Source organism: Sinocyclocheilus grahami, unplaced genomic scaffold (assembly GCF_001515645.1).
Source record: "Sinocyclocheilus grahami isolate Dianchi unplaced genomic scaffold, SAMN03320097.WGS_v1.1 scaffold497.1, whole genome shotgun sequence".
In the NCBI taxonomy this organism is placed as follows: Eukaryota; Metazoa; Chordata; class Actinopteri; order Cypriniformes; family Cyprinidae; genus Sinocyclocheilus; species Sinocyclocheilus grahami.
Genome location: NW_015505676.1, coordinates 340994 through 354876, shown reverse-complemented (window position 1 = coordinate 354876; position 13883 = coordinate 340994). Strand labels below are relative to the sequence as shown.

Here is a 13883-nt window from a genome sequence, read left to right as displayed (position 1 = left end):
GAATTTTATGTGCTGCTCTCAACCTTTCCTGAGGATGGTACTCCCCCAGTTACGCTTGGAAACTTCAACATCCACCTAGATAAACCTCAGGCTGCAGACTCCCACACTCTGCTTGCCTCTTTTGATCTCAAGCGAGTGTTAACTAAGACTACTCACAAATCAGGCAACCAGCTGGACCTTATTTTCACAGGACACTGCTCCACTGATCATGTACTGGTTACTCCATTGCACACCTCAGATCACTTCCTCCTCACTCTTAACCTCTCCTCCTCCCTCACCACCCTCGATGGTGGGGCAGCTAGGGGGTTACAAGGGTCCCCCCGGTGGAGCGGTCGGTTGCGATGCAGTTGTGTCCTAATACCGCCTCCAACCGGCAGGGAGAACCGTGCCTCCCCTCTCGGGTCTGTAGGTACTCGAATGGCCAGCGATGCTTATATGACCTGTGGAGAAGCTGCCTCCGCCTTACACGCTACGGCGTGATTGCAAGTGCACCAGGCCAAGGCACTGAGGGATTTGCATGAGGGTGGTCATGACCCGGAAGTTCGCAGGGAACTCCGCACCGCGGCGGACCTCGCGCCACGAACAACGAAGGTTACGGCGCGGTCTCTGGGTCGTGCGATGTCCACTATGGTGGTCCAGGAGCGCCATTTCTGGCTGTGACTGGTGACATGCGCGAGACGGCAAGACCTGATTCTTGAACGCCCTTGTGTCCCAGGCCGGCCTTTGCGGCGACACGGTGGAGAACTTGCCCAGCAGTTCTCCGCTGACCAAAGCAGACTGAGGCCATCAGGTATATCTTTGTGTCGACTCTTCCACACCACAGACCATTGCTGTGGTTCACGTCTGAAGGACGAGCATATCAGTACGAGGTCCTGCCCTCCGGGCTGTCCCTGTAGCCCGTGTTTCCCCGGCAGACTTCTGCCATTCCAAGAGGGTTCAATCACCTCCATTCTTCCATATGCACCTAAGGAATGTTCATATGTGTTAGGGTTAGGGTTATTGCTTCCGAAACCTCCTTCGGGAAGGTTGGAGCTTCCGTAACGTCCCTGTTCCAAGTAGAACGGGTACGTTTTCCCAGTGTTATCCAGTCTTACTCAGTGGGTAGTGCCATAGCAGCAGTAGCTGGTCCACTTGTGCAAGCCCTGGCCTACGCCAAAAAGTAAGGGCGTAGGTGGCTTCCACAGGACTGTGGCCTTTTGGTAGGATCCCAATTTCGTCGGTCATCCGACGTGACGTCGAGAGTGACCGACTGAAAGGGAACGTCTCGGTTACATATGGTAACCCTCGTTCCCTGAAGGAGGGAACGGAGACGTCACGTCCCGTCGCCACAGCTCCTGTACCACCGCTGTATATATATAAAGCTAATTCAATTCAGCAATGCATGTTGCTGGTCTTACTGCAAAATTAATTTTTATTTCCTAAATAAAAGCTAGTTTCTGCCTTAGAGTAAAAAAATTAAATACAAATAAAAATGAAAGTCAAAATTATAAGTTGCAATTGTGAGATATAAGGTCACATTCACCTTTTTTTTTACTTGGCGGCGGAAACAGACTTCCATTTTATATTTGTGTAATTTCATATGTCCTCTAGAATGAGAATACCAGATACTCCCACTATAACACTTACAACTGACTATGAACATTTGAACTGTGGGACTTTCTTTAGCTGCAGTTATTAGAATTTTACCAGTTGAGATAATAAAATATATTAGGAGAGGTAATTGGAGTATTAAACCCCACCCCTTGATCTCTGCAAAAGTGAGAGAGGTTGTGACACCTCAGGCGCTTCCTGATAACAAATGGTGCAGCCTGCAGATCACACCTAAAACCTGACATCCTGAGCAGCATGGAGAGTTTCCCTTGAAAGACTGACTAATTCAACCTAGTTTAATCAAACAGAATGGCTTTCATTTTCAACGGCTGCCGCACACAGAGTTTGCATTGCATTTGTTTCTTTTCCTTTCCTGCTTTTGTTGATGCAGCATTCCTCCCTTTGGCCAAAGTCAATGAGGCTGTTATTCAATCCAAGGTGAACATCTGGCTCTAATTAAAGCCTCTCCTTGCTAGTCTCCCCCATAGCGTCACTTTTCCACTCCTTCTACTCTTTCCTCAGCATCCCTCCCTCCAAACCTCCTCCTCTCTGTGTCATGTGTCCCGTGGCTGTGTCTGCATGTGGATCTCAGTGCTGAGAAATATGGAGCGTCTGACTGCTTTGTGGAGTTTGGGGATTCTTCTGTCTCTGAGTTTTGGAGGGGTCTTGTGTCAAACCACCAACTACACCAGGTGTGCGGTAGGGCTGTGGATGAGGATGAGATAAGCGTGCATGTCAAAACAGCTCTTTGCAGCTATAAATAACCTTTTTTTTTTTTTTTACAAACCCCCATGAGTTTCTACTGCAGCAGCTGTTTGAACTTGCTAGCTTGCACTTTTACAGCTTTTTAAGTGTTTATGTCTGTAAGTGTCATTTTTGAGTCTTTAAACACACGGAGTGTGCAGTGTATGTATTCTAAGGAATATTGATTATACTTTGGGTTAGTGTGCTTTCAGGGTGAATCAGGTCACTTTGCATCAGGTCCAGCTTTCCTTTGCAGGGAGTGTCATTGCTTTTACTAAAAAAAAAAAAAAAGATTATTTGTTAAATAATGACTAGACTGAGTGATCTGGCCGACATCCTTATGGGCAAAAATTCTGGAAAACTTTTTATGCTATTTAGCCTGTTGCAGTTGCAGAAAAAGGAAATTTCTGTACGTATAACTTTGTCTTCATTGGAGAAATTTTGTCGAATGTTTGTGCTGCTCTCTTCCATTCAATGGAAATTCCAAAAATGTTATTTAAAAAAAAGTGCTTCACAATAATGATGTGAAATGACTGAAATTTCCGTGCCTGCTAATAGGATCAAATATGTTATTTGAGTCAAATGAACAATGCATATTTTTTTAATTGTTGTTTTAGGATGTCAACTTTTTTTAAAACTTGAACAGAAAAGTTTATACTAAATAACATTTTTTTTTAATTTAATAAAATTTAATTTAATTTATATAACCGAGTTGAAAATGCATTGATGAATATGTACTATTAAAAAAATTATAATGAGATTCATTCCAGTGCTTAATTATGCAAAGATGAGTTTAATTTCAATGTCTGTTCTAATTATAGCATGATGGATTATATTCATTTTAACGGCACTTCTTTTAAAACCTGTTATACAAAAAGGCTGAAAAAGGACAAAAATACCTCAAAGAATCTGGCGCTTCACAATCATGAAGTAAAACACAATTACATTTTTGTCTCTTTTTTTTTAAATTTAAGCTTTTGGGTGTGCTGTCCCTTTAAATGTTTCCGATTATTTATAAAACTGAAATATATTTATACATAACTTATTTCTAATGGGTTGTGACATTTGTAAGTAGCCCTAATTTTCAATGTATGGCAAATCAGTCTTATTTACTTCGTCATTTTTATTAACACAGTAAATATTTGAAAAGGTCACTGAAATTATACCTTGCAGTAAACATCCCCCATTGCTGAGTGAAGAGAATCTGTCTCAGACGGGGTCTGTGGGAGTGACTGCATAATGACCAGGCTTTTCGTCTGAGTTTTCTGGCCCTGCACCATTACATCACAACAGAGCTCTGTTTTATTTTACAGTCATGGAGTTTAAGTTTATAAACATATGTTGCTCTAGACTTCAGCGAATATTATCAAAACAATAAAACATTTCAGGACATTCAAAAAGGATTTTGAGCCATCAGTGATCTCTGAAATACTGCCAGTGATGTTATAAATGCTGAAAAAAAGTGTCTGCTTCTGTGAAACAGCTTTGAAAATGTATAGCCTGCAAAACTCATAATTTAAAGTACAACAAAACTAAAGTCCAACTGCTCTTTTGAGAAAAAAAGTAGCAACACTAATTAAAAGCTACTTAAAAGAGACAATATCTTTTTAATATAACTATGCTGTAATGTAATGTATATTACTTGTGCAGTTTTTCTGCCACAAAAACAAACGTATCTGAATAAATGAACTTATCTTAATTTGGGTGACAACGTTAAAATTTTAATTTACATAAAATTATCAACAAAAAAAAAGAATATATTCTAATTTATATAACTGAAAATGTACTAATGCATATTGTGCTATTAAAAAGGCTGTAATACACAAAAATCCAGTGTTTAATTATGCAGTGTTGAGCTGAAATTGAATGTGAATTATATTATTATGTTCATTTTAAAAGTCTTCCAACTTTTAAAACGGGTCAGATGTGTTCTTTATTGAATTTTGAAAGCACTTTCTTATTGATTTTGTAAATGTTTCTGTCATTAATCTAGTTTAAGTGTATTTTGTCTGACTGAAATGCATCACATAAAATGAAAGCTGTAAACATTGACATTTTATTTATGTACTGAATAATTACAATATTGTAAAACGGGTATCTTTAATAGCTTCTGGTTGGAAAAATATTCTCATAATTCAGTTTTTGAGTTGTGGGTCCATCTGTGTGCATCTGTTTGTACTTTGTGAGATTATGTCTCCTGCAAACGATGTGTTGGTCAAGAGTTTGACTCACCTCTCAAAAGCTGTGTTTATTGTGCAATATAAACACATTCAGCATTTCCTCACAGCCACCAGAAATCCTTCTCTTTCACTCTTCCTTGCTCTCCTAGGCCTGTGTTTAACTGTGGCGGTGATCTGGTTGGAGACTCGGGCTTTGTGGGTAGTGAAGGATTCCCATCGTTCTACAAACCCAACAGCAAATGTACCTGGTACATCACAGTGAGTTCACTTTGAGTTCACACTCCACACTCGGGACATCGTATCCCGGAATAAAAGCCTTTAAGTAGCTCCGTCTCTTTCTACTAGGTTCCAGAGGGCAATGTAGTCATGCTGTCCTTCAGGATTTTCGACCTGGAGGCTGATCCTCTCTGCCGCTACGACTATGTGGATGTGTATAATGGACACTCTAACATTGTACAGAAGCTCGGGCGTTTCTGTGGAACGTTCCGGCCTGGAGCTCTCATTTCCACATCCAACACCATGATGGTAGAGATGGTATCAGATTCAGGAACGGGAGGAAGAGGGTTCCTGGCCTACTTCAATGGAGGAAAGCCACATGTGGATGGTGAAATCGAACATATCAAATATTAAACGTGTTGTTATTGACTCTGTCAGCATTTTGTGTGGACAGAAAATACTTGGTTCTGGAAACTTCTTGTTTTGACTTGAGCTGATGCATATTAGAGAGTGAATATTTGTAGCCTCAATAGCCTTTCTTCTCTCTGAAATGATTTTTTCTTTTTTTCAGAGCACCAGTTTTGTGGCGGGAAGCTCACAAAGTCTCAGGGCACAATCAAAACTCCCAATTGGCCGGAGAATAATTATCCAGCTGGCATCAGTTGTTCTTGGCTTATAACAGTGGAGCCGGAAATGGTCAGGAAAAAACATAACCCTGCAGTACAGATCGTTTTCAGTTAATATTTCAACACTGAATAGGTGGCGGCACGCCAGATGCTTTTTGCAGCCTGTTCATTAAATGATAAGAAACAAGCCAAAGAAAAAACATGGCTTGAATCTGGGATATTTTCCAATATATTATGTTATGTTACTTTATGTTACTTTACCCCCCCCCACACACACACACCTTTTTTAGAAAAAAGAAAATAATAAATAAAATAAATTGATAATTTAAATGTGGGAATTTGTGTTTTAGGTGATTGAGGTGAAGTTTGATAAGTTTGATTTGGAGTCTGACACATACTGCCGCTTTGACTATGTGGCATTCTTTAACGGAGGAGAGAAAGACGATTCAAGGCGCATCGGAAAATACTGTGGAGACACTGCGCCTCAGTCAGTTAACTTATCATATTCATCTCTTTGACTGCCATTTTATTATGAATATCGTATGTTTGAAGCTAAACCAAAATGTTTTACAGTTGCATTCGTCCCTGTTTTTTATGTCCCATCTGCAGGAACATTATTACCAATAGCAATGCGCTGTTAGTGCAGTTTGTATCTGACCTCAGCGTGACCTCAGACGGATTCATGGCGTCATACACTAGCATCCCACGTGGCCTCCATACTCCAACTGCAGGTGGAGGTGCCGATGTTGCGTCAGGACCTAGAGTGTCATCCACAGCCACAAGAGTCCGTCTCACCCCAGTCAAACCTGTGGCCTTTACAACAGAAGCAACAACTACAACCACAACTGCGACCACTACTGAACAGCCAACGCCACGACCCAAACCCGTTAGACCCATTAAACCTGTGAGACGTCCAGTCAGTAAACCAGAGCCAGATGAATCCAGACCAGGTGAGGAAGAGATAAGAGTAACAAATGATGCTGGTTATGGTTGATTATAACTTGTTATAACATTGTTTAATGCATTTTTCAGCCACAGGCACGGATCCAATGTGTCCAAAGGCATGTAAAAGAGATGGAACCATCAAGACTAGTTTCTGTGCTAGTGAATTTGGTAAGTCATTATCTACACTGAAAATTTGGTGTAGAAATGGTTTTTACTCAAAAATCGCAAGTAAATGATATAGTTAATGACAAAGAAACAACAAGTAATGCATTAAATTACAGACTACATTTCTGATTAGAAAGACTTAAATAGTATTTTCTTGTTTCGCTAACAACTATTAGCTACTCTGAAAAACTTTTCTGCTGCTCATAAAATGTACTACTATTTTTAATGCTAAAAACAGCTGTACTGTGTCATATTTTTGCAGAAACCTTGATTAATTTGATCAGGATTCTAGAAAGTTTAGAACAGAATTTATTTGAAACACAAATTTGTCTTTACTGCCACATTTGATCAACCTAATGCATCTTTGCTCAATAAAAATAATAATTTCTTTAAAAAAATATCTCACTGACCTCAAATTTCTGAATAGTAGGGTAGGTTTTAAAGGGATAGTACACCCCCCAAAATATCTGCCATTACTTACTCTCTTCCTTTTTCACACTCTATTCCTTCCTATCAATATAATATAATATAATATAATATAATATAACATAATGAGGGTTCGTAAATAACAACAGAATTTCATTTTTTTAGGGGTGAACTATAAGAGCGATTCTTTATTTCAGTTTATTTTAATGTCTCTCTCTCTTACTTTCAGTTATCACCGGTAAGCTGACAGCATTGATTCCTGGACCTAGTGGAAGTATGCAGGCCACAGTGTCCTTAATCAAGGCCTATAAGACTGGTAGTCTTACAATCACCCAAGCTGGAGAAACCATGTCTGTCAAACTTGTGATGCCCTGCAAGAAATGTCCATTGCTGCGCAGAGGTATATGGCTACATATGCACATAAATACACACCTGTGTCCGATTCCACATTCATTTCTTGCATATCAGCCAATTATTGATTTATTGTCTCTTCATTAGGTCAAAACTATATCCTGATGGGTCTCGTGGATGAGGAAGGCCGTGGTGTTCTCACTCCTGGTAGTTTCACTGCCATGTACAAAGCCCCACACCACAAGATACTGACCAACATCAACAACCAGCCATGCTGATCTGATCACTCAGATCCATGTTAGCACGATAAACCTTCAGAGCACAGACACTAGATGAAAGCAGTGGACAGTGATTAGACCACGGCCCAGAACTTGTCTGGATATTAAGAGGTATTTTTTGGCATTGTAATATAATGCTCAGGAAGTTAAACACACAGTTTCCAATTAGCTATGGTGCATTTCAGACTTGTCAACTCAGAACTGCATTTTATAGTTGTAAAGATATTTTTCATACGAGTCAACATATACACACAGAGATGTCACAAAATATATTTGTTCTTCTAATTCAGGATTTGTATAACACATTATTGCATTGAACATTAGTCTGTGCTGTTTTATTGGGATAGGCCTTTTCCGTTCATTGAAAGCTGGTTTTGGTCCAGAATACACTATCGACACCAACTTAAAACACGAGCGCATACCAAACTGAAGGATGTGGTAATAATAACACTTCTTTATTTCTTTTCCTCCTCCCTTCTCGCTTTCTGTGTACAGAATAGCTTAATACCATTGCTTCATTGTTGTGATTGTTAACTAAAACTATTAAAAATCATTTCTGGAATTGAAATAAATCTGAATTGAAATGAATGATATAAATGACGGTGAAATTAAATTCTATAAATATTTATAATATTAAATAATTATTAAATGTATAGATAAATAACTGAATAAATAAATATTACATTTATGAATACTACATTTGAGGTTAATATTAAAAAATAAAATAAATACTAACTGAAATAAATAGATTTGAGTACTAAAATAGCTAAAACTTAATTAAATAAAAAATAATTAAGCCAAAAATAAAATGAAAACTGAAAATGCAAAAATAAAAGCTAATTTAAAATATTAATAAATACTATTAGAATAACACTTATGTGCTTACTGTGAGGAATACTGTTCCACAAATTAAATACAATCAGCTATGCTTATTATTTGTATAAAAAATACAAAAAAAATCCTTCAATATTCGATACTTCAATTCCCTCCAAATATTTAACATGCGGCAACAATTTAGCATACTGAGGTTTAAAACTCATATTACTTGCTGTTTATTTTTACACATTTCTATGCCTTATTAACACTTATGTGCTTACTGTGAGGAATACTGTTCCACAAATTAAATACAATCAGCTATGCTTATTATTTGTATAAAAAATACAAAAAAAATAAAAAAATCCTTCAATATTCGATACTTCAATTCCCTCCAAATATTTAACATGCGGCAACAATTTAGCATACTGAGGTTTAAAACTCATATTACTTGCTGTTTATTTTTACAAATTTCTATGCCTTATATAGTGCTGAGCGGAAATCAGTTTACAAGTATCCTATAGCCTTTCTGTTTCTCTCTGAAACTAAATTTGTGGGTTTATAGTGTCATCTAGTGGCTGACATTTTTACAGAGACTCAGGACTCAAAACAATGCAATTTATTACAGCAGCTCTCCATTAAAATACTAATGTGACATGTCAGCTTCATACATGCATCCTGTAAACCTCCACTCATAAGAAATAAGCTCTTATAGACCTATATCATCACAACATTAGATGCTTTAGAGACATCCATCGACGTCACTTAGGCCTACTTAAAGAGGATAATGACTTGCAAAGGCACAATGAAGCTAATTCTCATCCTGTGTCTGGTAACCAGGGAATTTATATCCTGTCTGTCCTCTCTGTGTCCTCTCTGACGACAATGGACCACTCTGCCATCTCTTATCTGAAGTCAGGGTAATGGGTTTGTGTTTACACTGTGAAATGAAATTGCACTATGTTGGATGACAGTAATTCTGCCCAGCCAGACAAGTTTAATATTCATCCCAAGATTATGAATAGAAAATTTTAGAGTGGTGAAGTGGCAAAACATCCACAGCACCTGTAGTTAGAGTCCATACATTGCAATTTACATTATAAAGGATGAGACCAGCAGTGAATCGTGTTGTCAAGTTCATATTGCATTTTCATGATAAGTAGGGTGCAATATTACAGAACAAACAATTGATTAAAAATAAACAGAATTATATTATTGTTATTTTTATCATTTTGTATTTATTCATTTTTTAAATAGATTATAATCTGTTGTTGTCTTGTGAGAGGTGTTTTATTTGAACAGACAAATAATTAAACAACAATTGTTAAACAAATAATGTAGTCTTAAAAGTTTAAATACTCACCAGTCAGTATTTTATGGCTGGAAAATGAAACTGTAAAGAACATGTCTGGGCCATATTTTAAACATTAATAATAATAAACTTAAACGTAATCATTTTTAAATTCCAATATTACATTTATTGTGGGTAGAAAAGGAGATGTTATACAAAGTAAACATTAATTTAATAATTTCTTTAGTACAATATAAAAACAGATTCTTTTGTTTGGTAACATGTTCTTGTAATATCAAACTTGCTATGTTTCCTAACACATTATAGATGGGCAATTATACATCAAAATAGCTGCAATTTTATATTGTATTAATTAGTATTAGAGCTTTATTGCTGATTTATCACTTTACATATTAACTTATGTAGCAAAACACCCTCAAACTGAAAATTATATAGTTGGGAAGTCTGTCAATAACATGTCCAGATCATATTTTACCCCCAGTACAAAATAAGAATTTATCATTTGCACAAAGAAAATAAAGCCTTTTTGTTCAATAAGGGAATTGTTTTTTTAAGACAATTAAGCACATTTCATATTTAAATGAGACAAAGATTAACAATAGAAATATGTTTATATATTTAAACAATTTTATTCAAACTTCTTTGACATAACCAGTGAATAAGAAACAATTACTAAATGTACATACATTTTATAATTCCAGTGATTAGTACAAAATTTGATATTTTACCTGAAATGCATTCATGAACCTCTGAAAAACCAGTCATGGTTTGTCCTCTGAAAAGCAATGGGCAATCATACATTGCATGACAAAACACATATTACATTTGTATTTATAAAATCCAGCTCAGTTCCTGTTTTTCCATTCCATGTGGCCTACATCACTCTGTCTGCCTTGAAACATTATATTATATTTCAACACATTAAGTACAAGACAGGTGAATGCCAGGTATGGGGAGAGGATGGAGGAACCAGAGGAAACACTGTGACATCTTTACTAAATACGAAAGATTTAGTTTAATGACACAGGACGGAACAGTTTAGTTGGCAGCAACGACGCTCCTCTACACTGGACGTCTACAGCCAGGTACAAGGCAAGGGATTCTGGGAAAGAAGCCCAGAGGTCAGCAGGTGGCGTCGATAATATTGCCATCCATCTGGTGGCGATAAACTACTCGCGCTTTGTGGGAAAAATAAACGGGACGTGCGGCGCTTTCCTCTCCGTCGTAACCCCAGGAGACTGTCGGAGAGAAGCCAGGTTGCACCTCAACAGATGGCACTGTGAACGCAAAGAGAGAGAGAGGAAATGAATGTCCAGTGTCGAGTATTGAAAGACGGTGTGATTTATAACTTCATTAGCAACATATCAGGACAAGATTTGGTAAACAAGGTGACTTACCAGGCGGAGGAGGGCACAGCCTGCTTTTACCCCGGTCTTTACAGCGTTTGTACCAAGGAAAACACTGCAAGACTTTCTTACCCATGGTTGGCCCACTCTAGAGGTCTGGAGAGAGAACATAAAGTGTAAGATCTACTGACTGATGAACATGGACTTTCAGTGCCATTGTGTTTGTTTCTTCAAGCTTATCTCACTTCTCCGACCGGAACGTTAGCTGAGAGGTGAAAGCGGGAGATTTGCTAATAATGGCTCAAAGAAACAAAGAGCTCATTCATCCTGAGAGGATTAATCCTCAGTCGCGTCTGAGGCTTGTAACGCTGCTATATCACTTGAGCGGGGCGCATAGTTGTGTTCCCTGACCCACTTGGGACAACCGGCCGAGAACAACCAGCTCTGACTCCACAATCAGTCATAAAGTCAGACTCAGTGTATATAAATCTTAACTACAGGAAGGGAACCGCTATATAGCAACAGAACACATTTGTTGAGTAAATATTGAGCAGCACCACCCGTGTATTTAGCAGAATGGGACAATGATTGATTTTGTCACATATAAATCGTTAAAATGCTCTGATGTGACAAATGTAGTGTATTTACAAAGAAATAACGTTAGTAAAATAAAATGTGCTACAAATACATTTCCAGTTTTGCCAAATTTAGCAACCAGAGATAGAATAAAAAAAAAAAGTAAAGTCATATTAATACTAATTTATTAAATAAAAAAAAATGAACAAATCAATGTTCTTTATACCATTGAAAATTTTACATATATAGTTATAGTTGTTTATTTATTTAGCAGACACTGTTATAAGCAAACAAATAAAGAATACTCTTGGAAAATTGTTAAAAATGTAGAATAAGATTTTTAAAAATATGGAATATATTGAAATACATTCTTTAAATGTTTGTTCACACAACATCAACATGTTTGATCTTGATAACTGCAGAGGTAATATAGTGAATAAATAAATAATATTGTTTTTATAATAATAATAATAATAATATTATTATTATTATTTGTACCCAGGGGGGTACAAAATGCAGGCTGTGGAACATTTGAATAAATTGATGTAAATAAATATTTTATATATGTATCCATTAAATTTATAATATAATTTATTTAAATTTAATATACAATTTAGAATTTACAAAGCATGTGCTTTAGTACTGGCAATATAACTTCTTTTTCTGATGATACCCTATACGATAATATTTTGGGCTCCTTTACATCAACAGTTAGAAACTAGCCAAGACCCTCTTCTCTCCAGTGCTCACTGATCCTTTGATTGAGCACCATACCTACAGCCTATAGATGCAAGAAAAAAGATCTGTAGTTCTATGAAAAGCATCTTACATAAAACTCAACCGAAGAGAGGTTAATCCTTCATTTAAGACAATCAAACCAGAGCGACTTGGCGCGCGCTGCACACGAACACATCACAGATCAAATGAGTTCAAAGCCAGATAACCAAGAGCCCAGCATCAACACACTGACATAATCATATTGTTTATAGCCTACAACTTAGTAAAATGTTATTTTAATTAATAAACTCTTGAAATGCAGAGGAGATATGCAGTAATATATAACTTATATTTCAGGATAGCATAATAACTTTAGCAATAACATTGCAGGATAAATAAAAAATATTCACGTTGGAGTAGCAATAATATAGTTGGGCATAGAAGAGTGAGTATAGCTATTATTATGTCAAGCACACTAAGCATTTATGCACGATGCATACATATTAAAAAGTTGTACACATAATCTTTGCCTACGTCACACACCCGTTTTAAACATTTCAATCACCAACTTTTGACAAACGTACCTGTAGAGGAACGAAGTGGCGCCGTGTGTCTTATCCAGTGATTTGTTGGAAGTGCTGCGTTTGAAACTCTGCCTCCATGAGATTGCGCCCGTGCTGGTCCCTATAGAGATCGTGTTATGGCAGTGATCAGGTCGCATTCCCGGAGGATACTGATGCTGTACTGACTCTATCTGCCCTTCTGTTCGTTACCTCGCTTGCGTATTAAAGCTTTGATTGAGCGTGCGCGGAACGCCATGGGAAATTTCCACCGGCTGAGGCTTTAAATAACTAATCCTGCGAGCCACAACAAAAGCTCCTGACCTCAGAAGTGGCTGAGTACATTTTCCCTTTTTTTCAATATTTGTCTTAGCAGACCTTATTAATAAACTGCACTCAAAAAACAAATAAACCAATGGCAATTAAAGCTGCTGTAAGGGAGTTTTTGCCTGTAGTACCTGACTGAAAGCAGGCACTACAGGCACTAGATGTCTGAGAAATCAAACTATATCATTATAATAGTCAGGGCTGCCAGGTCCAGCCCAAAGCTAACTCAAAACCCACCCAAAAGGAATGAAAACGATAGCCCATATTTTTGCCCAGTCCAGCAGCTGACAGCTGCTTTATTCCATAAATTCCCTTTAAAATAAACCTTTTGATTCTATTTATTCTCTGTTTTGAATCTTAGCCAGACTTGAGTATATGCAGTAGCCTATGTGCGTATTAGATTATTTAATCTGTATTTTCTTTTTTTCTTTTACCCTTTTCAGCACTTTTCATGATACACTTTTAAATTAGGGCTGGGTAATATGGCCAGAAATATTATGACTTATTTTCCCATATCATATTTATCAAAATATTAATTTACCATTATTATGGAAGGAAATTCTTTGAGAATGCATGTAAACATAAATTATTTTTCATAAATCCTTTCAAGCCAACTTTTAATATAGGGCCCCATGAAATTCACTTTATTTTCCTCTAAATTCTGTTTTCCATTTTATTTATTTTGTTTTATGATTTCAAATTAATTTTAAT

General features: G+C 37.1%; 1 protein-coding gene and 1 long non-coding RNA gene across 2 annotated transcripts; one reads left to right on the top strand and one right to left on the bottom strand.

Annotated features, from left to right (window-relative positions):
• Positions 1-1880: 1880 nt before the first annotated feature.
• On the top strand, positions 1881-7667 carry LOC107554310 (procollagen C-endopeptidase enhancer 2-like). The gene is made up of 10 exons (XM_016236792.1): positions 1881-2028; positions 2113-2282; positions 4664-4772; positions 4860-5118; positions 5302-5426; positions 5707-5843; positions 5966-6306; positions 6389-6469; positions 7122-7292; positions 7391-7667. Exons 1-10 carry the CDS (start codon positions 1900-1902, stop codon positions 7519-7521), a joined length of 1653 nt encoding a protein of 550 aa, XP_016092278.1. The 5' UTR covers positions 1881-1899; the 3' UTR covers positions 7522-7667.
• A 2584-nt stretch (positions 7668-10251) lies between these two features.
• On the bottom strand, positions 10252-13154 carry LOC107554312 (uncharacterized). Its single transcript, XR_001605048.1, has 3 exons — positions 12870-13154; positions 11044-11148; positions 10252-10923 (listed from the first exon to the last, which is right to left on the bottom strand). It is a non-coding gene; the product is annotated as an uncharacterized lncRNA (long non-coding RNA).
• Between the last annotated feature and the right edge of the window lie 729 nt (positions 13155-13883).

Coding starts and splice junctions, on each gene's coding strand:
- LOC107554310 (XM_016236792.1), top strand. CDS start 1,900: ATGGCTTTCATTTTCAACGGCTGCCGCACACAGAGTTTGCATTGCATT. Junction 5,844..5,965: donor TGTGGAGACACTGCGCCTCA/GTCAGTTAACTT, acceptor TCCCATCTGCAG/GAACATTATTACCAATAGCA. Junction 7,293..7,390: donor ATGTCCATTGCTGCGCAGAG/GTATATGGCTAC, acceptor TCTCTTCATTAG/GTCAAAACTATATCCTGATG.